The sequence below is a fragment of the Chlamydotis macqueenii genome, chromosome 17 (assembly GCF_036417535.1).
Source record: "Chlamydotis macqueenii isolate bChlMac1 chromosome 17, bChlMac1.mat, whole genome shotgun sequence".
In the NCBI taxonomy this organism is placed as follows: domain Eukaryota; kingdom Metazoa; phylum Chordata; class Aves; order Otidiformes; family Otididae; genus Chlamydotis; species Chlamydotis macqueenii.
Window position 1 is genome coordinate 14,572,617 of NC_141572.1, and position 24,147 is coordinate 14,596,763.

Here is a 24,147-nt window from a genome sequence, read left to right on the forward strand (position 1 = left end):
CCCGTGCACCGTTTGGCAAGTCCCCTGAATGCTTACAGTAATTATGTGCGTGCAGTGAAAGGAGACTGTTACCTCCTAAACCAAAATAAATGAATATGTGATCTTTGTGCTAATGTTGTGCTATGTAAGAGTGAGTAATACAAAGAATCACAGACATCCTCCCTTTGATCTCCCAAAGATACGAACAGCAATTAAGATGACAAGCCGCTTTAAAAACCAGAATATTGGGAACTTTCTGTGAGGGGAAAGTGAATGCTTCGCAGGGTTTTTCAGAAAACCAGTGAAGAAGGGGAACCCTTTCTTGTTTATCGTGACCACAGGCTCTTTAGTGGCTGTAATGTGGATATCCTTAACCTGCAGAGCCGCAAACAGGTTGGCGGTGCTTCTAAAAATCCTTCCTCGTTTCTGGGATAGCGTTTAACAAGAAGAGTAGTGTCTCTGTTTCAAACTGAAAGTCAAACTGAAGTCAAACGGAAAATACATTGTCTCAACCACATCCTTAAATACACTGTCCTCAACCAGAAAATAACCCCAGCCCCTGGTGCTGCACACTAATTTCGTGGACAGGTGTCAACATTCGTTTTTCACCTGAAAACAGGATTCTTTTGGGATTTCCACCGCCGCATGCGATCTAGGAAATCATCTGATCTGTTTGCTGCTGCTTTTGGTTTCGGAAGGAGAGCAGAGAGAGTAAATGAAACACGACACAGGAGCTGGAGAAATGAAGATTCTTTCACACTTGAAACAGGAGAGTTAAAGGATTTTGCCATTGATTTCAGTGGAGTGTGGAGAGACCTCTCTCCATGGTGGTAACACAAAAACCACGTTGTGACACTGTCCAAATGAGCTAAGCCATCATTTTTTTCCTCCGGTGGATTTCTGAAGTGATACCAGTGAATTATCTTGGATACACCTTGCTATAAATGCCATTGGAAATCAGCCAGTGTTTCACGAGTATAATCCTAATCATAAATCTTTACCTGAAGAAGTGTTCTGTGAGATTACCATCTCGGGATTTTGGCTGGACCTTTAATTTTTGTAGGTTCTGCATTCTTCCTCTTGAGTCAGCAGGTAAAGTATGTGGCTGTGGCCTGCCGTAGTGGAGTGCCTGCACGTGTTATGCCACAGGGTTGCCGTTCTTGGGGGCCAAGATCCTGGTGCCAAAAGCATAATGTCACCCTGCTGGAATCCCACCCACGTGTGTCGCTGGGCAAAGTCTTTTTTGTTAATGGATGAGTAAAATTTCATCAGGCTTTTGTTGTCATCACCAGGCGAGGAAGAGGGATTTGCATCTGAGCTGGCACATTTTCCAGCAGCAGTTTCCAAGTGAAGTCAGGCTGGCACGTATGTCTCTCCTTGAAGCAGAGGCTGAGATTCCAAAGCCTCACAGGAGTTTTCCATAGGAAACGCCGCCCTGGGTATCCGTGTGCCAGACATGCCTGTATGGCGTTCCCCAAAGCATCAATGACCGACTGTTCTAGTGCAGGATCGACTGGCTGCCTTGCCATGGCTTCTAAATACCTTGCTGTGGAGTTTGTCATTTGTGTGCTAGAAAAATAGGAATGAAGACCCTCTAGCTGTAAAATGTCCGTGGATTCAACACGGTGATTGTAAGGTGGGGTTGTAACAGAAATAACACAACTGTCCCCGTTTACTCTACTTTAGTTTTGAAAGGGCGAATGATTCCTTGTGCATGTCTTGATGTTTTCTTGTCTGATTAGCTAATCGTTTAGCTCTGCATCTAACACCTTTTTAAGGAGGGCATCTTTGTCATGGAGAAGTCGTACCCTTAAGCATAGTTCAGGAAGGTTCAAGGCCCGTTGCTGCTATTTACAAGAAAGCACCCAAGACCTGCCCTGGAAGACTTCGAGAAAGCGCTTACCAGGGATGTGGTAGGCAAATACAAGGTACCGGTTTCTTTTGCAAGTGTGTCATGATGCATTCTCTTCATATTACTTGTATTTCTTTACAGGACGTGCAGTGCGGGGATGTTTATTCTGATGAAAGTCTAGGCTTGATAACAGGAAACCAAGTCCTTTGTGCAGTAAATTGACCTTGAATCACACACAGACCTTTTTTTCAGTAACAGAGGGTAAGACTGTTTAAAACACAGGAAAATGGTGTCTCTAGAAAACAGAGTGGCATTTTGAGTTGGCTAGAAGCTACCCAAGCCTTTGCCAGCCTCGGGACCGTGAATGTCAGCCCGAGCAGGTGGTAGAGACGCAGCCGCGGGTCAGGAACTTGTCAGGAGAGCAAGGGGGACAGTTGCTTTTTGTCCCTGAATACTTTGTCTTGAAAGTTCAGCCTAACCAGTAAACTGAAGCTGCGTGTCCCTGTGGGTAAGGCACAGCACTGGGGTGCCCCGGTGGGGGCGTTCGGTGGTTTGTTGAATTACTTCCTCCCTTCCCTGCTTCCCTCTCTGTAGAGAGGGCTGGAACCACATCTCATGAGTCCTTGCAGGAGCTGCCGTTACAGGGGTTTGATCTTGTTGGATGTTTCTAGATGCTTCCACAGCATTAATAAAACAGCATCATGGGATACAGCTTCATTAATAACCAGTATTTCCAGAGTGAAGGATCTCTACTTTCTCTCAAAAAAGGTTATTTTTTTTCTCCCTGCTGTTCCACCCTGGCATCTAAGACCTCTGCTCGCACATCTCCAGCTGTCCTCTGCTGCAGCTGTCCAGTCCCAGCGTCTTCCCCTCCATCTGTTGAAGACTGGGTCTCGGTCAGTGGAGGTAGTTCCTTGCCGCTGATCATTCCTCCTAGGCCATAAAATCAGGCGCCAGCGGGGGTTTGGTGGTTCCTGGCTGCGTCCCCTAAGCGGAGAGCTGGGAACGCACAGCGCAGGTAGCTTGTGACTGCTGCATTACCTGACTGTCCTCCTAAAAGCTTAGAGGAACCACTCATTTTTGGGGTTAGTTTTCAGTTAGATCCTTCCCCTAATCTGGCTCACCCTATGGCCAATGGGCTGGGTGAAAACGAGCTCAGGGGCTGTGGGGCGGGGGGCAAGAACCCCTGTTGGGTTTTGGCACCAGCCTCCATGTCGATCAGCTTCAAGTGGGGCAGGAAACCGCAGCCCGGCACACGGCAAAACCCCCCTGAAACGATCTTGATGTTATTCCATGGTAAAGAAGTTCTGAATCAGTGCAGACTTCAGACGCGTGGAAGATATTGGTAAGCATGACATCTAGAGAAAGCGTATTGCCCGTACACAACCAAGTATTTCCTTTGGCTTGTGGTTGTTTGGCTGTTACCTGGTTTCCCTGCCGATGCAGTGGAATTACACTGAAGTAAAAAAAGAATTGGGCCGGTTGCCTGAGAGCATTTACTTTCTATTTTCAAAGTACTGCACAGAACGCTTAACCTGAGGCTTTGGGCAGGAATATGAAAATAAAACCCCAGACACTCTCAGCATCTCTGTAAGTTTTGGATAAGGCCAGATGGCATCATCCAAAGATGCTGCTTGCTTAAGGTGGGGATGCTTTATGTGCTTAAAGGCTTCGTGTGACTTGGAAATTGGACCCACAGTCAGCCCACGATGTTTCTGCAAAGCAGATCCAAGCCCAGGGAAGGGTTTGACGTGGATGTGTCTATTTTCTTCTTTAAAAGAAGTCAGTTTGGAGGTAAACTTGCCATGCTGGTAGTGTTTCAGAGGGCCATTACCTACTTATTTTCAGAAATTATTTAGCCGGTTGGCTGGCCTGCTTTGTTTTTCCCAGGCTGTTTGAGAGAATGTAAGAGCTGAGCTACTTGGCTACAGGAGATTTTCTTCTCTGAAATTGGCAGCTGCTCATTCCGGAAGAGAATCAGCATATTTGGCCACTGGTTGCAAAGGAAAAGTAAAAACCATTATTTTTCCATTTCACTTATTTAACTATCCAGTGGGAGACATTGACTGTATTTGGGTGACCCTCATTGCTAAGGCATTGCTAAGGCTTCCTTCCTCTGCCCTTCGCTTAAAAGTAGAAAATAAAAATATCCAGTTCTCAAAAATGCATATATTCTCCTTGGCCGCATTAGGAGCGAGCCGGTGCCAAGTATCTCATTGTGTCAGGCCTTACACAGCAGTATATTCAACGTCACAGCTTCATGAGTCAGGATTTTCTGTCTGAACAGGATCACGTCAAGAAGCCCGGGACAAAAATTCCCTATAGCCCAGCAACAGAGCTGGCTGTGTAGGAAGCTGTTAGGAAAGAGAGTTAGATGTGAAAGTCAGATATTTCTGCCTGGGCATCCTTCCACGCTGGACAAAGGAAGTACTCAGTAACGGTCAATGAGGCTTCTCATGACTCAAGTGCTGCAATAATTGCTCCTGGAGCGCAGTGTGTGAAACTCCACAAACCTGCGAGGCAGCCCGCCACGCCGGTGGAAACGCGCAGGGCGCCTTTGCTGATGTCAGGGTGCCTTTGAAGTCGCTCCACCGGCGTTGGGTTTCTCCAGCTGAGGAAACCGTGTTGGACCGGAGCGTCGCGGCTGCTGTTCAGACTTGCTGTGGGCTCACGGTAGCGTGCCGAGAGCTCCTCGTCGTTACGTCACGAGAGCTGTGCTTGTGTCATAGTCAGCCACGCGTGTATCGCTGTGGCAGGAAACGCTGCCCGTGGGCAGACTTGGATTTTTCAGTGTCTTGCAATCGGTATTTCCTCCGCTTTCCGACAGTAATTCCGTTAATCCATCAGTATTTCATCCGCAGATCACAAGGTTGTTTTCAAAGCAGTTTGAACGTCGTTATTCCTGCTATAAAGAGGGAGAAGCTTAAATTCAAACTGGAAGTGGCCCTCCCGAGGTCGCACAACTCTGCCCGGAGTGACGTGGCAGAGATCTCAGTTCTTCAAGGTGCTGTCATCAGATGCTTCTCTGGAGTTGCTGATATTGCGTAACTTCTGTTAAGAATTTCCTTTGTTAATCTGGAATATTACTAGAGACCCTTGTGAAGCAGGGCTTTGGGAAACAAGGTTTTTGCTAAATTGAGCTCTTTGCTGAACACCATCTCCCTTTCCCCTGGAGTCTGCACCTTAGTCGTGTGTTCTGGGGACGTTTTATGTCTGTGGGAGGCATCTAAGCGAGCTTCCTACAGAGGGATATTTCGCTGAAGCTGAAACCCTTTCTCATCAGAAATACTTTGAGGTGTTTTGAGGGTGTATTCACCCTCATTTGAGGTGTTTGAGGGGTCTAGCTGAAGGCCAGCGGCCCTGAACTCCGTATTTGGTCAATGAAGAGAGATTAGCTCTTCCCCAGGGTGATTCAGAGCAGAGATGGACTCTTCTTCTGAATCACTCTAAAGGAAGTCTTTCATCTATTTTTTTCTTGTGATCTGTAGAGGGACGTTCCCCCCCATGTTGGTCGTTGAATGAGCTGGTGTGAATACCCATCCACATCACGTTGGGCTTGACTTGCAAAGCCGGTGGACTTGCTCCTGTGCCCTTGTATGGGATGACGAGAAGTTGTGCAGGAGCAGATTATTTTGCATCTGTGCACCGAGTAGGCTTTGCGCCTTCCTCTGGAGCAGCTGGTGTGAGTTACTCCAGAGGCAGAGACGGGCTGGATGGGCTTTAGGTCTGGTCCCACCGCTGCTGTCTTCCTTTGATCTGAAATAAGGTTTAGCCATCACTTACTGGTGCAGCAAGGATGAGAATTTCGCTGGCTTCAGTATTTCTGCAGCCTTTTGAGAAACAAAGAGTCACTTTCTTTGGGTTTGGTGATCCCGGAGATTAGAGTTGATCCCCATAAATCCTGCGGTGTATACAGCATTCCCGAGAGGTGCGTGTGGGCCACCCCGCGCCTGCCCCAGGCTGGTCAGGTGGTGCGAGGCTGGGGCAAGGAGATGGTTTGGCGTATCACAGCAGAGCAAAGGTGGAAGGAAAACTTATGGGAATTGTTCAGGGGTCTGAGCTTTGGGTCGTCTTCAGGTGGTTTTGGTGAATACTTCCCACTGCTTCCAGGAGGCGGTGAGGGCTGCGCTGATCTACTTAAGCCAAGGAAGGAGGGAAGAAGGTTCATCGTTCTTGGGGGCCCACCTGCTCTTGCGCTGCCGTTCCCGCAGCCAAGGAACATACCTTTGCTGAGGAAACGCATGAACAGGCAGCTCTTTGCAAGGAGCTGAACCCGTCTGCGTGGGCCGGGAGGAAGAGGGAGGCCAGCCACAACAGCTGCCCCTCTGCTCAGCAGGAGCTTACAAAGAAGCCTTGATGCCTTCTGAGTAAGAGCAAATCCTTCAGCAACGCCAGGGTGCCGCTTCCCCTTCGCTGGGAGCAAGGCAAGTCTGTTCTTGGTGGGAAGTTCCTTCTCGGAGACTCACCTGGGGAAGAGGAAGGGGAATATGGAAATCACCAGGCTGCGTGGGACTGCTGGGCACATTGATGGGGCAGAGCGGGTCCAGCCCTGCGGTGGGCAGCGCTGGAGTGGCTTCCCTGGTATTTCGTGAGCGAGGTGGCTCCGCGCCCTTGGACTCTTGCTCTGGATGGTTTACCGGGGACATAAATGCACAAACGGCTTTGCAAAGAGGGAGCAGGACCCGGGATTTCCCCTCACCCGGATGCCCAAGCTGTTCTGCTACCCGGTGCTCTCCCATCCGCGGTCAAAGAGGAGAAGCTGCCTTGCTCTTCCCATCCTCTTCCCAGTGCAGCACGCTGCCCGGAGGGAGCCATCCTCATGGGCCTGGCTGTGTCCCTGTATCGAGGGTGGGCAGCACCAAACAGCCTCCTCCGCTCTTTTCCCCAAAAGCAACCAAAGTTGAGGGCCGAGAGATGTGCGAGCTCCAGGGAACCGCAGAGTTTCATACAGTGCCTCCCTCCTGCCCTGCTCCTCAAGGTTATCACCTGCTCAGTGTTGACGTGCTTCATGCTGAGACCAAAAGCCTGGGCTCTACACTGTGCTCAAGGCCTGGAATTTAACTGTGCCGGCACCACCTTGTGAGCAGGTCTGGGTGTTGAGGGCTGCGAGGGGCTGACCCCACGGGGCTGCGCTGGTGTCTGGCATCCACACGTCCCGGCGTGGATGGTAGGTCAACACTGCCCGGCGTTTTGGGCTGGGATGGAGCATCCGCCGCCTCCCTGCGCGCGGCGGCCCATCCCTCCTCGCCCGCTGCCCGTGGCACTGTGAGGAAGCGGCTTCGCAATTCGGAGCAGCGGAAGTGGCCGCCGGCGTGCTGAAGCGCTCCGGGCAGCGGCGCGGGCCACCGCCAGCCCTGGGCGGCCGCATTTCCTTCCCCTCCAGCTCCCGGGAAGGGAAGCTGCAGCGCCTTTGCCCTCTGGTGCTGCCCAGCAACGTGCTTGCTCATCAGCAAAAAGGCTGCGTGTGCTGGGGGGGGCACCTCGCCGCCTTTCGGACCAGCCCGGAAGGAACTTGGCAGAAGTCGCCCCGAAAGAGGATCGGGAGAGCGAGGGGATTCTGGGATAAAAGCGGGATGAATCCGCAGCGAGTGAGGAGGGCTGGGTGGGGAGAGTTACTACCTCAGGTTATTTTTTGGAGGAATTTGGATATTTCCAGGGAACTGCCCTGCCTGTGCTTTCTGCCTAGCTGGCTCCCGCGTCCCCTGTGGTTATGAAAAGATGTTTTTCAGCCAAAAATGACTCGGTTCCCCAGGCCCTCTCTGCGAGCCTTGTGACACTGCCGTTAGCGGAGGCAAAGCGGTGATCGCTGCTCGGTGTTTTCCCACAGTGGGCTGGACACCGCTGTAAGGAAGCCAAAAAAACCTTCCGGCTCCAGAAGGGATTTAGACCAGCAAACCCATTCTGCTGCCTGGGTTCGACCCCTCGCCCCGGACGTCTCTGAGCAGAGCCGCCTCCGCCTGCTCTCAACAGAACCGGTTGCACGTCCCAGCCAGGACGTTGAGGCTGGGAGAAAGTCCGTGGAACTGGGGACCGACGCTGCGGCGAGCGGCTCCTCGGTGGGACCGAGCCGCATCATCCCTGCTCCGAAACCCGTCGGTGCCAGCCCCAGTTCCCACCCCGCTCCCATCCTCTTGCACCGTTTCGGTGGTCCCCATCCAGCTCAGGGCCTAAACCTGTGCCCACACCTTGCCATCCACCCGGCTTCGCCGGTAACCGAGCCTGCGCCCAGCGGTTACCTCCGGCTGGACGCTGCCGGCCGCATCCCCGCCGGGACATCGGGCGTTTTGCTGCGCAGCGCTCGCGTGCAGGCAGCTGGAGGCGATCAGAGGAGCTGGTTAGAGAAAATCTGGGCAAAGGCAAGGGAAAAAAAATAAAAATCCCTGGGACCTGGCAAGATCCTACGCAAGTTTCCGTGAGAAATCCAGCGTGGCCATCGCCGGCCTGCGTCTGTGCTGGAGCCCTCCCAGGCCTCTCCCGGGGTCCGCGGCGCTGCCAATGCCCACCCAACTTTCGGCAGAGTCCCGGCCAAGCGCGGTCCCATGCCCGCGGCTCCAGCGGCTCCGTGAGCCCCTTCTCCCACCGCCGCCGGGAAGGGACGGTTCCCAGACGCCCGGGGAGGCGACTGCCTCTCGTTGCTCCCGTGACATATTTATTGCTATCAGTATAGTCTTTTAATTTCCTTTGTTTCAGAATATCTGACGGCGCAATTAAGAAGGCCTGAAGGGAAGCGTGTGTGCTCGGTCATCAGCCCTGCGGTTACTGTCTGTCTGGAAGCGGCGCTGGAGCCGGGTTCGGGGAACAGCTGCCAGGCTTCCAGGCTTGTTTTCATTTTCTAAGAGGTTAGCTGAAAGCCCGATGCGAAAAGACACCCGTACACGCCCAGAAACCCCGCCACACACACGGAGCCACACGCACGCATGTGGAAACGCACACGTAAACACAAATGCGGGCCGCCACGCGGAGATGTAAACAGACCTGTGCGCGACGCCGGCCCCGGGGACGCGGGATGGGACCTGCGCTATCTATTTCAACCGGTTGCGGCATGGTGGGGCGGCGGTGCCGCCGGCTCCGGTTGGGGAGCAAGGAACCTGTTGCACTTTGCACCTCCAAGCTGTGAAGTGCGGTTCGTTCTGCCCCAGCTCCAGGGCGATGGGGCAGGTCCCTCCCGCAGCTCCTCCGAGACCTTTTGGAGGAAGAGCCCGGTCATCGTAGCTGCGAAGAGACACAGCTGGGGCTCGTTTCCCTCCCGGGCTTGGCCGCGAGGCGAGGTTGCGCACGAGGATGCGCCCCGGGGTCCGGGCTGCGCAGCTTTCCCTGCCGGCACCGGGAGCCAGGCTGGTCCCCTCTGCCCAGGCACGCTGGAAGGCGTGAAGAAAGTTTAATATTCATTGCAGCAAGCTTCGGAAAAGAGAGAGCCTTCCGCTTTGCCCCCGGGGGATGGTAAAATCTGCTCCTGGAGGGGCTCCCGGTGCTCTGGGGGCTGGTGGTGATGGGGCGATGGGGACCCGGCGATGCCGGGGTGCGAGCCGCTGCTGCCCCGCGCGGGGCTGACGTACCGCGGCGCCAAGGTGGGGCGTTTGGCAGCAGAGTTTGGCAGCACTGAGGTGGGGTGACCGCAGCTTCCGCATGGAAAGCCCCATCCCAGAGCCCGACGGGCATCTCCCCACGGATGCTGGCAGGAGATGGGCTGTGCCCACCCAGCGCTGCCCCACGGCCATGCGCAGAGCCCGTGTGGGAAACGCCAGGCCGGGAAAAAAAAGTAAGCAGAAATCTTTCTAGGAGCAGACAAATGAGTCAGGCGCATGGTTCCCGGCAGGTTTGCGCCTGGCGGCACCCCAGCTGCGGAGGAGGAGAGTCTCCGGTGGCTGGTAGAGGCTGGGTTCACGCTGCGGCTTCCCCGCTGCCGTGAGGGCTTGTTTGGGGCTTGCTCCTCGCCGGCTCCTGTCTTCACAAGACGTGTAGGAACTTCCTATCTCTGCGGCCTCGGGCCCTTAGTCAGATTTGGTCGGCGCGCTCACGCTCGCCCGGCGGGATTGCACGCACACCTTGTTTTCTTAGGAAAAGACGCAAAGAACCAGGTGCTGAGCGGAGGAGAGCGTGACCCGTGACCCGTGAAATGCACTTCGTTTTGTTGCAATAAATCAACACGTTGACTGTTCTGGCCCTAAAATTAACCCAGGCGCAGCTGAAGCCAGGGGAGGTGCGTGGCATCCTTGTGACGCGCAAGGGGTCCTGCTGGGACTGCCATCTCCCTTCAAGGGCAAGAGAAATCTCCGCTTTCCTTTTGCTGTTTCTCTGGGAATCTCCACGACTTTTGCTAATTTTCTGAATTTTTCTCTGTGTTGGTGGGAAAAGTGACGGCAGGGGCTCATCCTCCTGCAGAGCCACGCGGCTGTGCAGCCAAAGGTGGCACAACCTTCACTTTCTGGGGCTGGGGACCGCAAGCCGTGGCAGCAGGAGGGACGTGGGGGGGCTTCGGCGGTGACCGCGCCACCCTGGCTCCGGGGACCCTGGGGAGCTGCTGCTGGGTGCCAGGGCTGGTCCTTCCCCACCGTGCCCACCGTCCTGGTGGGCCTCCCAGTGATGCCTGCTCCTCTGGGAGCCTGCTTGGTGCTGCTCGCCGCTGCCAGCCGCTGCCAGCCCTCTGTCTCTTCCCAAGCGCTCTCCCTTTCCTTGGGTGAAATTTTCCTCTTGAGTCCTGATTTTTCCCCTCCCCGGCCAGGGGCTGTGTAGGCTCAGGCCACCTGAAACGCCTTTGCGCAGCAGATGCACCTCAAATAGCTTTGGCCCTGCAGGTCCTGCCGCATTTTGATCTGCGAGGCAGACGTGGCGTCGCGTGAGACCCCGAGCAGAGCCGGAATGGGAGAGCTGGGCGTTCGCTCCCTTTCCGACACCGCCCCTTGAGTGCTCTGCATGTTACGCGTCTTATCAGGGTCCGGTCGGGGTGCCGAGCGCTTTGTCAAGGCTCTTCCACAAGCGGAGAGAGCCCCCGGGGCCGCGGAAGTTTCCCCGTCCTCTGTTTGAGGGTGATAGCCGTGCCGAGATAACCCCCGCCGTCAGATACCCGGCCTGGCCTCGTGCTGAGCGGCAAGGCAGCGCGTCCCATCCTCGACGGAAGGCGACGGAGAGGGGTCCCCTCAGCCCTGGGCGAGGCGTAGGGGGGTTCCGGTCCCGAATCGGGGTGCAGCATGGAGAGGCGTCTCCAGCATCTCGCTGGGGCTGGGCTTGACCCTGCTCCAACCTCGCTCGCAGCGAGACTAAACACTTGCTTAGCAAAGCTGCGGCCGGGGTCTCGGGGGACCGCTGGCCATGTGTCATCCAGCTCCCCCGCCAGCCCCGAGCTCCAGCGGTGTCACACAGCGAGTGGCTCCGCCGGGGGGGTCCGGATCCGGCTCCCGCCCTCCCCTCGGCTCTGGCCGGCCCGTGCCAAATCCCCCGCCAGGCACGGAGACGGCTCTCAGAGCCGGGTCCCGCGACAGAGGTTGCGTTCGCCTCGCCTCCAGCCCATTGTCTTGTTTATTTGTTACGGTTGGTCTCCAATTAGGAGTTTGAGCTGTTCGGGGCCAGGGCTGCTTCTTCCCATGCGAACGTGCGGTTCCCGCGCCGCCGGGCTGTGATGTGGTGGGGGACCCGCAGGAGCATCTGCTATTGCAGCAACAGCGCCCGGGGACAAACGCCTTTCAGATGGGCTCAGCTCTTCTTTCCGTGCTCGGGCCGCTGGCCAACCTGGGACGGCGAGCAGGAGCCGCCAGCCAGCCCTTCGGACGCGATGTTCCCCTCCTCGGGGACTCGCTGGGACCCGGCGTGGGGTCAGGGGCCTGCCCGGGGGGGTCGTTACTCTCCGAACACATCTCCCAAATAATAGACCTTGGGGTTGGAGTGCCCAGATGGGGAAGGTGCTCTGCCACGGGCACCAGCTCAGTCTGGGTGGACACGGGGGCAAGTGGGATGCTCCAAGGGGGATGTTTTGGGGAACAACCCCGCTACCATCACCGGCGTTGCCCGCAGGCTCAGCCCCAGTTGGGATGCTTGTGCCCCGGCACTGCACCTGCAGCCGGTGGCCGCTGGCAAGTCCCATCTGGCCGGTGGCCCCGGGGCAGCGGCGTGGACCCGTCCGGCCGGGTTGCGCGCGGCGTCAGTTAGCACATGATCCGCGCCGCGGGGCCAAGGTCTGAGGTCAGTTAGTCACACCCAGGCAGCGGCACTGACTTCACCGCGGGCAGGAGCGGCTCCTCACGTACCGCGCTCCCCGAAGGCAGCGCTGACCCGCCGCTCGGGGCCGCTCGCCGATGGTCGGAGCGCTCCGTTATCGGGGCGCAGGCATCGCTCCCATCGCAACCGGTGGCTCCCCGGAGCCCTTCTGGGCTCTCGCCCCAGCCAAAATTATTTCTCAGCTCCCGGGGCCAAAGGGGAGCTGCTAACAGGGTCCTGCCGGTCCCGTCGGGAAGCCGCGGCGCAGTTTTCCCCCCGCGCGGCGCTCGCCGTCCCGCTCGCAGGGCTGGCCCTCTTCCCCCGAGCGCCGGCTGGGTGGGATCGGCCGCTGGCTGAGGTCATCGGAAAGCCTCTTCCATCTCCCCCGAGCTTGGGACGGCCGCTGCGCGCGGGGCAACGCGTCCTGGCTCCCGGGAGCCAGGGTGATGGCACGAGCCGGGGAGCAGCCACCGGCCCGGGAACCTCGGGGGAGGCTGAAGGGTGGGGTTTTTTGGGGATTTTAGAGTCTTGTCCACCCTGTGGTGGGAGCAGCGTTTCCAGAGAGGGAAGAGTTAATCCCCCGCCCGCTAATGAGCCTTAACTGGGAATGACCCGGCACCGGGGAGAAGTGAACCCATTGTCCTCGCCTGCGTTTGACCGTCTTCCAAAGAGACTCATGAAACGCAGAGCCCGGGCGTGAGTTCCCAATTTATGTCAGGAGGCTCTGATTTATTCTATTTATTTATTTTTGCCATCTGGTTGAGGAGGGACGTCGAACGCAAGCGTGAGAAATCCAGATGTGCGCAGCTCCTCGCTGCGGCGCGGGACCTCATCCCCGGCCCCGTGCTTCAGCTCGCCCTGACCCCCAGGCCCGCAGCCACCCCTCCGGACCACGGGGACGGGTCAGTGGCACCCCTGGGCGCCCAGCGGGGTGAGGTGGGGGTATTTACGCCCAGACAGGGCTGGGTATCCGGCCCTGGACGTCCCGCGCACGAGGTGTTGGCCGTACGATGGCCTGGTAGCAACACCCCAGCGTCCCCAGCTGTGACGGTGCCAGCCTGGCCCCGTTGTGCGATGCCCATCCCGAACGGATGGTGCCTTCCCCTCCCAAGGCTGGCACCGTGCCCTGCCCCATCCCTGCGTTTCGGGGGGGATTGTGTCGGTTCGGGGACGTCTTCTCTCACGGTGCAGACTGGAAATGGCTGTGCTGTTCTGGGGGCAAACCAGTGCCGTGAAACCTCCGTAGGAGCCTGGGGATGCGACCGGACAGTGCGACCCAAAGAGGGGGCGGGGGTTTAGGGGGGTACTTTTGAATTTTTGCGATGGTTTTTCAGTCGGGGCTCCTCCGAGACACGAGAGATGATCACACAGGATCTTAGCTCATCCGCTTGCTGTCTCATGCCTGGGAGGTTTGGCCGAAGGCCCGAGGGCTCCGGAGGAGGAGGAAAATTTCATCATCCCGCTCCAACAGTCTCCCGTATAATCAGCCCCTTGTTAACCGATACGGCCCCGCGCGAGACGCTCGCGGAGGAGCGGGCTGCTGGTGGAGCCTTAGGTGGTCTTGGCCCCGGCGAAGCTTTGCCTAGCCTCTCCCCAGGGCTGCCTGGGAAGCGAGCGGCTGCGATTTTATCTGCCCCCTCTGCTTGCCCTCCTGTGCCTCTTCCCAGCCGGCTTTGGTGTTTCCCAGTACCCCCAGGCACCGCCAGCATTGCCGGTGTGGCTCCCGGCACCGCGATGCTCCCCGTGCCGTGGTGCTCCCGGTGCCACTGAGCAGCCGGAGAGCGCCGATTTAAGCATTCCCTGGAAAAAAATGCCTTCGCTGTCAGCCATCCCGTAGGAGACGGGGAAGGGAGGAAGGAGCGACAGGACGGGGGACGCGGAGCCCCGGCCCGTGGTGGTGCTGGGGGGGGGGCGTCTCTGGGGCAGCTGCGGGGGCGTTTCGGGGAGAAGCCGATGTGTTTGAGAGGGAGCGCGAGGGGGATGCAGCAATGAGGAGCCGAAGGCAGTCCGTTTCCATAGGTTTATTTAAAAAAAGGGGGAAAAGAAGTATAAAAAAATAAATATTTAAATAGAATTCTATGTATATATTACCACAAATCTTATTATTAATTATTATTAATTATTATTATCAATAACATTATTAAAAGTTAGGTCGGAGCACTCGGTGCACGCTGGGCTTTCCACCGAGGCAATAAATAACCCTCGCGGCCCGGCCCGGTGCCAGGAACCAGCCAGCGCCTCCTGCCACCGGCCCGGGGCCCGTCCCCGCGTCGCGGCCACGTCCAGCCGTGCGCAGCCGGGCCGCTGGTACATTCAGAGCACTTCCAATGGGAAAAGCGCTTTTTCCGAAGGGGAGGCACGGGCCCCCTGCGCCCCGCCGTGCCCGCGCGGGGGGAACGGTGCTCCCCGGTGCGGCAGCCGCCGGCTCTGGCCCCAGCGAGTGGCTTCATCCGAGACAGCGGGACCAGGTCTCGGCCGCCGCAGCCGCCCCCGTACCCTCAGTTCGGCTCCTTGTAGGGGAGCCCAGCCCCAAAATGTGCAGAGGGAGCGCGTCCCTGCGTCCCCATCAGCTGCAGCAACCCAGTGTCCTTCATCCCAATCCTTTTTCCCGCGGAAACGGAGGCTTTCGGCCGATGCGTGAGGATGTCCGTGGGGTTGCTCTCCGTGACGGAGGAGATCGGCCGCGGGAGACAGAGTCCGGCCCCGCCGCCAGCCCCTCGCAGCGCCCACAGCTCCCTGCACCCCGCGGGAGGACGGGAACAGCCGAGGAGCATCCCGGGACCAGCCCGCGCCCTGGCATCGCCTCAGCTGCCGGGACCAGGGATGCGCTGTCTCGTCCTGGCTGGGTGCCGGCCCCGGCCCTGCTCCGCCCGGGACACAGCGGGCTGCGACGTTCACCTCCCTCGGGGAGCAAATAAATCACTGGAGGGCGGACGGGGCCAGCGCGGGGTCCGGGGTAATAAATAGGAAGGGGGGAGGTCAGGAGGCAGTGGGGGGGGGAATGGCAGGGCCCGCTTGGCCATCCTCGCCGGCAGTTGGGCGAGGGGTGGAGGAGCCGGGGCGGGGGCTCACGAGGGGCTGAGATGAGGTAGGAGGACACGGGCCGCCTGGGCGATGACCTGCACGTACTTCCTGAGCACCTGGCAGCCCTGCTGCTTCTTCTTGAAGGCGCTCTTGCCCTTGGAGCTCTCCCCGTAGCTGACGTCCACCTGGAAGATGTTGTAGTTCTTGCAGAGGAGGCAGGTGAGGTTGGAGATGAGGCCCCGCGTGGTCTTGGTGGTGTTGTGGAGCCGGTCGAGGAGCTCCTTGGCCGTGGGGTTGAGCTCCTCCTGGTCGAGCGTGATGTTCCCCAGCGAGGCGTTGAGGAAGGCAAAGAGCCGGTACATGGCCACCATGATGTCCTTCCTCTCGCTCGTCCGGTTGACGTGGAAAGCGGGGAAGACGATGCTGCCGGGGTTGCAGAGCTTGTCGGTCTCGCTGCTGAACGGCTCTCCCTGGCACTTCAGCTGGGAGGAGAGGCGAGCGTCACCCTTGTGTCCCCTGTCCCCCCACCCTCCCCACCTTCTGCCGGCGTCCCCGTCCCTCCCTGCGCCACGCAAACTGCCCCGCGCGGCCCGGCCGGCGCCCGGGGCCACTTACGTAGAGGCTGAAGAGGTCCTGGGCGGTGGCGTTGAGCAGCGCGACCTGCCTACGCGTCTGCTCCTGGACGTTGGAGCGGCACAAGCCGTGACCGGGACAGCCGGAGCCGGTCACCAGCAGCGTCCGGCCGGCCACCGGCCGCCGTTGCAGCAGGAGCAAGGCCATGAAGGGCACGACGCCTGTGCGGGGAGAGAGGCGGGCGTCACGCCAGGGACCGGGGCCGCTGCTGACGCCCCCAGAGCGCAGAGCGGGCGCCCCCGGCCCCGGGCACCCCGGGGGACGGTGTCCACCAATCGCACTGGGGTGGGGGGTCCGGCTTGGCCGGCAGGCCCCAAGCCCCCTGCTCGGCCGTCCCGGCTGAGCCGACGTGCCCGTCCCGCTCCCGTTCCCCTCACCTGCCCCCCGGCAGGCGCTCCCCCGCCTCCCTTCCCGGCGGGGCGCCCCACGGCATTCCCACATTTCGCAAGCAGCCCGGTGAGGACCTGTGGGGTTTGGATCAAATATGCAAAGCGCTTTTCCCCTCCGTTATCCTCGGCCGGGCGCTGCAGGAGCGAGGCCCCACCCCGGCCCTGGCTGACTCAGCGGGGGCGCCCGCAAGGAAACCTGCCTCCAGCGTCCCCCTGCTCCGCCGCCGCCCGCCCCTCCGCCTGCCTCAGTTTCCCTGCCTGCGGAGCGGGCGCAGCGCCGAGGAGCCCCAGGGAGCAGACGCTGCAGCTGCCGGAGACACCAGCCAGGAAAATCTCCGGACGCGGAACAAGGGGACCCTTGAGCCGCCGGCAGCTGGGTCGCCCCGGCGTCCCCCTCCTGCTGACAGGGCCGGAGCGGGACGCTGCAGCCCCCCGTCCCTGGGGACCCCCAAACCGGCATCCCTGCTCGGGGAGGCCAAACCGCCTCTGCCGCCCGGCTGCCACGCTCCGCGTGCTCGGGGCAGGGTGCCCCGGAGGGGGTCCCGGGGGGATCCCCGCCACCAGGTGACCCGGGCATCCCACCCTGCTGGGGCGGGGGCCCCGTGCGACGCCACCGGGGTGCTGCCAGGCGAAGCCCCCGAAGCGCCTCCGACGCCGCTGACGCTGGGTAATCCGAGCTTTGCTCTCTTTCCCCTGCCCAGGTGGGACAGGACTTACCTGGGCGCAATGCGACCCCCGACCCGCCGCCACTCCCCTCCATGCGGGGGGAACCCGTCCTCCCCGTACCCCCGGGCCCTGGGTGCTCCCAGGGGACACAGGCGCCCTGACCTCCCCACCCCAATCCCTTCTCGCTGGGTCCCCCCCCAGCTGCTGCCTTCTGCCCTTTTCACAGCTGGGCAGAGTGAGGCTGGGCACCCACGTGTGCCCGGTGGGTGGGTGGGGGGCTTCTCGGGTGGGTGCTGCCCCATGGGACCCCCCGATCCCCCTCCTGCACTTGGTAGCCTCCCGATCCCTCCAGCGCTCCTGACGCAGCAGCGGCTCGCTGCATCGAGAGACCCAGCAGGAGGAAAAGCAGGAGGGGGTGAAAAAAAATTAAAAGCCAAAAAAAGCCAAAAAAAAAAAAAAATTCCCCCCCTTGCTTTTTTTTTTTTTTTTTTTTTGGAAGCATTTCCAGTTATATAAGTGTCCAGATGTTGGCTGCACCGCGCCAGCGCCGCGCTTCGCTCCCCGCTGCCAATTCCCAGAGATGCTCATCCCGGGGGAACGCGCCACGGCGGGAGCCCTCGCTCCGGCTCCCGGCCGGGACCCGCCCGTACCCGAGCATCCCCGGGAAAAGGGGAGAGGAGGAGAGAAAAAAAAAAAAAAAAAAAAAGGCAAAAAAAGGGGAGAGAAGGGGAAATAATTTCCCTAAAGTTGATTTTTTTTTTTTTTTTTACCTGCCGGCACGAACTTCATTGTGAGCCGCGTCCTGGGAGTGACTTAACAGAGATTGGTGCTGGCAGAGGAAGTTTTCAGAAATTCATGTTCATACTGGGGGACTTCTCGGGGTTTATATACCGGTCCGGCAGCCAGCCTGTGTTGTAAGAAAGGGGAGGAGGGGGGGCGCGGGGGGGAGCAGCACCGCTATCGTTACTTCTATTGAAACTGGAAATCAGGAAGTCGAGGGCTTTGGAAATCCTGAATGATTCTTAGAAATAAACTTCTGATAAAGTTGATGTCACCGCGCTTGTGGGTTTTGTGTGTGGGTTTTGTTTTTTTCTTTTTTCACGCGTGGGGTCGGGGAGGCGCTGGGGATGTGGGTGGGAAGGCGGCGTTGTGGTTGTGTGGGGGGGAAATAGGAATTAAAAGCCCCCTGACCCTCCGCCGAGGGAGGCGAGCGGCTGCACGTGGGGTTTGGGGGCGTCGCGGGGGGCGGCGGCGGCCTCAAGGCCCCGACGGCCAGCGCGCTGCCGTGACTCACGGAGCCGCAAGCACTTTCACCCCTGGGTCCCCCTCCCCGGGCTGGGGCTTCCCCGCCGGCGGCCGGAGCGGTCGATAGAATAAAGGGGTGTGAAAAATATGATTTGGGGGGATTTTGAAGGGGAAAAGGTGCGGGGAGGCGGCGGCGGCGGGGTGCGGGACCCCCGCTCACAGCGGGCCGGACGCGGCGGCGGTGGCGGTGGCGTCCCCCAGCCCCACCAGCGGCTTGTCCCTCTGGGTGAAAATATTACAAGAGGTGAAGGGTGGGTTTTGTATTTTTCCCAGGGAAAAAAAATAAAAAAGGACAAACCCACCCAGCGGGGAGAGGCCGGGCTCTCGGGGTTAACCCTTCCCTCGGCGCGGGCAGCAGGGTGCTGGGCGAGGGGGCCCGTGGGACCGGGATGCTTTGCTCCCCAGTTTGGGTGGAAAAACAGGTTAAAAGGGATTTTTTTTTTTCTTGTATATGTGCTGGGGATGGGGGTTGGCAATGGAGCCGCCGCCTGCCTCAGTTTCCCCAGGGCCGACCCTGGGAACCCGGCCGGTGTGTGAGTGATGCCCCCGCCAGCCAAAGCCCCAGTTCAGCCCAGTCTGGCCTTACTGGGATGGTGTGCAGCTAGCGTGGACAGGGCTGGGGGTGGCAAAAGCTGCGGTGGGGCCAGACATGAGCCCCATGCCTGGGTTTGTTGGGGTGCGGTGAGCAGCGCGTCACCTGTCGGTTGGATGGCACTTAATTAGCTGAGGAATTTCTTAATTAATGGCACGGAGGGGTCGCGCAGGGATGGCGGTGTGTTTGCCATTTCCTGCCTTTTTCCTGAATTTCCCAGCAGCGACTGGGCCCGGGGCAGGGTTTGGGGGTTCACCTCCAACAGAATTTTTAAATTTTTAGGGGAGGAGAGAAAAGGGGTGTGGGGGGGTCCCCTCTGCAGGGGAGGATGCTCCATGCTCCAGCAGGAAAACCTGAATCCCTGATTTGTGAGATGGGGGACATTTCCCAGTGGTGCCCAGGAAAAAGAAAAAAAAAATTAAAAATAATTTTTTAAAAATTTAAAAAATCCGCTTTTCCGAGCGCTTGGGCAGCGGGAATGTCTCCAGGCGGCCCCTGCGTGGATGCCGTGGGAAGGTGTGGGGCAGGGGGCGATGGTGACACGGGTGGGGGGGTCTGGAGGAGCCGGGCGGGGGGAGCCAGCCCTCCCCGCTGCGGGGAGCTGGGGTCTGTGGGGCTGGGGGCTGGGGGGTGCCCCCCGGCGCGTCCCCGCTTCGGAGACCCCGGGAGCGGAGCTGGGGATGCGGGGACGCGCTCGGGGGTGTCTCAAGGCCACGGCTGCCGTGCTGCTGCTCCGCTCCCCCCCCACAGCTGTCCCCCCCACCCCACACCCACCCCATCGCTGCCCCGGCCCCACCGCGGCCCGCTCCGCCCGCCCCGCCCCATCCCCGTCCCCGTGCTGCCCCCTGCTGCCGCAGCCCAGAACCTGCCGCTCCCATCCCATAATTGCCCCCCTTCCCCCACCCCAGAACTGCCCCCCATCCCCGCCCCTCGCCCAGAATTGTCCCCTCCCCGCCCCCCCCAAACTTGCCCCATCCCCATCCCAGAACTGCCCCCTCTGCCCCCTCCCCATCCCATAATTTTCCCCCCTTGTCCCAGAACTGCCCCATCCCATAATTGCCCCCCTAGTCCCATCCCCATCCCATAATCAGCCCCACCCCGTGCCCCCCCGAACCCCCCACCCCGGGGTACTGAATAATGCCGAATTTCCCTTTGGCTCGTGCTGCTTCCCTGCCCGGGGCTGCGCCCCGCTGGTGTCACCCCCCCGTGTCACCCCCCAGCCAGGTGCCAGGACCCCGTGGCCGTGGCGGGGCGAGCAGCACCCACAGGGGACCGCGATCACGGGACGTCCCCACTGCGGGGTGGCTTTTCCCCGTGGGGTGGGCAGTGGGGTCCCCCAGGGTGGCCCTGCAAGGAGCGGGACGTGGGGGCTGCCAGCACCCCTCTGGTGACACTGGCGTTTTGGGGTGTCCCCCCCCCCACCCCTCCACGTCTGTCCTGAGTGGGGGGGGTCACATACCTGCGCCCTCCCCATGCACGCTGCCTCCTCTTCGGAGCCGGGGGTACGGCAGCCGGCGTGCAACGGTGCGGTCACGGTCACCCACGGCGCGGCAAGCCGGCCCGGGTTGCTTCATGGTGACATTGTCCCTAACCCAAGTGTCCCCAAACGGCAGCGGGTGCCAGCGCGGCGGCAGCCGTCCCAGCGGCGATGCTCCCCACGACTGACTCAGGCGGCGGTGCCCGCGGCGGTGCCGGGCGGCCCGGTGAGCATCGGCACACGGCGGGGAACGAGTGACTCCGCGGTGCCACATGACCGGGTCTTAGGATTTTTGACTCAGCGGGGCCGGTGGCAGCAGGGCAGGCAGGTCCCCGCGGTGGCCCTGGCCTGGTGGCACAGACACGGCTTGGCCTGGTCCGTGCTGGGTGGTACCGCGCAGGGTTGCGTGCCACACGGTGCCGTGCGGCGTTGTGCCGCATCGTGGCACGGCACATGCCAGGCGGTGCCGGGCCACGCTGCGGGATGCCACGCCTTGCCGCATCACGTGCCTCGTACCGCGCCGCGCCATGATGTGCCGCGTCCTGCGCCCCATCCCATCCCATCGCGTGCCGTGTGCTGCGTCCCACGCCGTCCCCCGTGCCGCACCATGCTGTGTCCCATCCCGGGCCGCGTCCCATCCCATGCCGTGCCGCGTGTCCCGGCGAGGACGACACACGGACACAGGGACACAACCGCTCGGTGGCCCGCGGGCTGAGGTCAACGCTTTATTTCCTTGTTATACAAAAATACGGGGGGGTGCCGCGAGCCCGTGGGGGGCACCACCCTTCTCACAGTACCAAAAATATTGATTTTCATAAATAAAACCTTGTGAGTTCATAGTTTAACACAATACAAAAAAAAAAGTTATCATAAAAATAGATATTTATATATTAAAAACGTGTCCTTAAATATTTCTTCCCGCTGCGGGGATGTATTAAATTAATTAACCCCAAGATTCAATAAATACGGTAACGACACAAATATTCCCGTATAAATTAGGGGAGGGGGAGGGGTCGGTGCCGCCACCCACCGTCACGGTGCAGTGGCCGGAGCCGAGCCCCGGCAGCGATACGGCCGACGGGCTCGGGGACGTGGGGGGGGCACTGAGGGTCGTAGCGACACCGTGCTCCCGGGTTCCGCGCCCGGACGCTCTCTGGGATCGGCAAACCCGGCGCAGGGCGGGCAGGGGGTGGCAGCGGCCGTGCCGCGCGGGGCGAGCGGCTCTGAGTCAGGCTGGGTCACCGGACTGGTTGAATCACTGGAAAATCCGGCCGGGCTCGGTGACGAGGGACGGCTCCATCCCGCAGCGCTGGGCACCCGGGGGGCGCCCGCGGCGCCGGGGTCACCGAAACGCGGGGCGGGATGTTGGGGGGGCTGTCCTGCAGCCGAGCGGTGGCATGGGGACGGAGGTGAAGCGATAGGAGCTGCGGTGAGAGCGCCGGCATCCTCACCCGTGTAGCTCAGAGGGTCTGCGCCGTGCGTCCCGGCTGGGCGGCGAGTCTGCGTTCCAGGGATGGGATGGGATGGGATGGGGTGGGATGGGATGGGATGGGATGGAGATGGGATGGAGATGGAGGAGGGATGGAGATGGAGGAGGGAGATGGAATTGTGATAGCATGGGATGGAGATGGAGGTGGAGGTGGAGGTGGGAGATGGAGATGGGATGGAGATGGAGATGGGAAATGGAGATGGAGACAGAGACGGAGATGGAGATAAAGATGGAGACAGACATGAAGATTAAGACGAAGACAGAGACAAAGACGTAGATGTAGACATAGACGTAGATGGAGACAAAGACATATAAGTAGAGCTAGACGCAGACAGAGACAAAGACGGAGATGGAGACGGAGATGGAGACGGGGACAACTCTGGTAACAGCGGGGCTGCACTAGGAGCGCGCGGGCAGGCGTGAGCCCCGGCGCGACCTCCGCTTCTCCCAGCGCTCTCGACGCCTCCGGGCCTCCAGCTGGGTGCTGAGCTTGGCCATGAAGCGGGCGTAGCTCCAGAGGATCCGGCAGCCCTGCAGCTTCTGCTGGAAGACCTTGGTGGGTGCCGTGGGGCCGGGCGGGGACCGGTGGCCGGGCCGGGGGCTGGGGTTTGGGAAGAGTCCCTCCAGGTTGCTGAGGAGCCCTCGCACCTTCAGGTGGGTGCTGGCCAAGCGGCGAAGGATTTCGGCGCCGGGGGGGTTGAGGTCGCGCTGGTGCCGGGTGATGTCCTGCAGCGCCTGGGCCATGCGGGCCATGGGCCCCCGCAGCCCTCGCAGCCCCCCGGGCCCCAGCGCCGGCCCCCGCAGCCACTCGGGAGGGCGATTGGTGCGGCAGATCTGGTGGATGCCCAGGTGCTGGTTCTCCTCCTGGGGATGGGTTGGGGGGGGAGAAGGTCAGGGAGCAGCACAGGGACCCACCCGCCAGCCCCGCGTCCCCCCGCGGAGGGGACCTCTCGCCCCAGGGAAGGGGAACTCACGTAGAAGGCGAAAAGCTCCTGCGCGTCCTCAGCCATGTGCCTCACCAGCGCCTGGACCTGCTGCATGGTGGGGGGCTGCGGGGGCCGCCCCGCCTGGCCTGGCACCGCCCAGAGGATGAGGAGCCCTTTGGTGACGGCTGGGGAGGAAGAGGAGGGAGATGGGGGGACGTCAAGGCATTGCTGGGTGCATGGAGGCAGCCACCGCTCCGTGCCGGAAAGGTCTGAGCTCACCAGCCCCGGGAGAGAGCGGCAGCAGGGAGAACGCGAACCCGTGTGCCCGTCACCCTGGCGTCAGGCCTGGAGGCCAGAACACCGCGTGCCAGGCACGTGTGCCCCCTGGCCCAGTGTCCCAGCTCCTGCTGCAGGGACGAGCTGGCCCCTGTGCCAAAAGCCTGCTAGGGATTCGTGGAGGAGGAGGAGGAGGATGAAGATGCCATGGAGCAGCCGGGGAGTGCAGCCCTGCCGTGGCGGTGACACTCCTGGATCCAACCCCTCGCTCCGGCTGGACGCTGGCCTGGCTTCGCTGTCACCCGTGGTGACTTCGGCTGCGGCGCTGGCCCGGCACGCAGCGCCCAGCCCTGCCGCGCCGGCGTGGGATGCAGGGTCCGTGCCAGCAAGCTGACCTCTGGCCCTCTGCCGTCGCTCCCCAAACTGACCCCAAAGCGTGTCCCCCCCCCAGCATTGTCCCCCGGGGCCAAAGGCAGCCCCCGTGGGGTGCTGTCCCCATCCCACACCGGCGCCCTTGGGAGGTGACACCGTGGCGGGGGACAACATCTGCAGCGGCATGCCGACTCAACCCCCGCCTCCACCACGCAGGCCCTGCCGCCGCGCTCCCTCCCGCGGCTCCCAGTCAGCTCGGCACGGCCGCCGCGCGAGCGAGAGGGTAGTCGTGGGCCAACACGTGCGAGAGAGGGTAGTTGCGGGCTGCCGCGCGAGCGAGAGGGTAGTTGCGGGACGCCGGCAGACACCTACCTACCAGCACGCCCAGGGGCCGCCCGTCACGCCGCATGGCCGGGGCAGGGTGTTTCGGCGCGGGGTTGCCGGGCGCGCGAGCGACTTCCTTACTGCTCGGCGATGGGGAAGCTCGCCTTTTAAAGTGCACCCATTTGCCCCCACCTCCGAAAGCGGCACCCGGACCCAACGGAAAGCCAGCGAGAAGTGAAGTGGTGCCCCGGGGGCCAATGAGCGGGGCGAGCCGCCCCGGCGGGAGGAAATGATGCCGCTGCCCGACGGGGTTGTTCTTCGATTCAGTTCCTCGAGGGAGTCCTGGGGGGTCCAGCCCAGGGCGGCTGCGGCCCCGCTGCTCATCCCGGATCCGGCGTCGCCGGACCCCCATGCCCCAGTCGCTCCCGGTTCCACCGCTCGGCGCCCAATGCGCTGGTTGAACCCAAAACGGCCTCGGTCACCCCAAAACCCAAATGTAAAAGAGGGCAGCGGCAGCGGGGCTGGCACCCGGGGACGTCGGCCGTGTGGGGACACCTGCGTCCCATCATGGCGGCCTTGGCGTCCCAAGTCCAGCTGTGGGAGCCGAAAATCTGTCCCGGGAAGGAGGGAGGTGGAAATCTGGGAAGCATGG

The 24,147-nt window shown here is 60.7% G+C and overlaps 2 protein-coding genes across 2 annotated transcripts; both read right to left on the reverse strand.

Annotated features, from left to right (window-relative positions):
- Positions 1–14,029: 14,029 nt before the first annotated feature.
- LIF (LIF interleukin 6 family cytokine) lies at positions 14,030–16,828 on the reverse strand. Its single transcript, XM_086761786.1, has 3 exons — positions 16,786–16,828; positions 15,662–15,840; positions 14,030–15,528 (listed from the first exon to the last, which is right to left on the reverse strand). Exons 1-3 carry the CDS (start codon positions 16,826–16,828, stop codon positions 15,091–15,093), a joined length of 660 nt encoding a protein of 219 aa, XP_086617912.1. The 3' UTR covers positions 14,030–15,090.
- A 5,168-nt stretch (positions 16,829–21,996) lies between these two features.
- OSM (oncostatin M) lies at positions 21,997–23,611 on the reverse strand. Its single transcript, XM_086761983.1, has 3 exons — positions 23,544–23,611; positions 22,572–22,708; positions 21,997–22,461 (listed from the first exon to the last, which is right to left on the reverse strand). Exons 1-3 carry the CDS (start codon positions 23,578–23,580, stop codon positions 21,997–21,999), a joined length of 639 nt encoding a protein of 212 aa, XP_086618109.1. The 5' UTR covers positions 23,581–23,611.
- Positions 23,612–24,147: the final 536 nt, after the last annotated feature.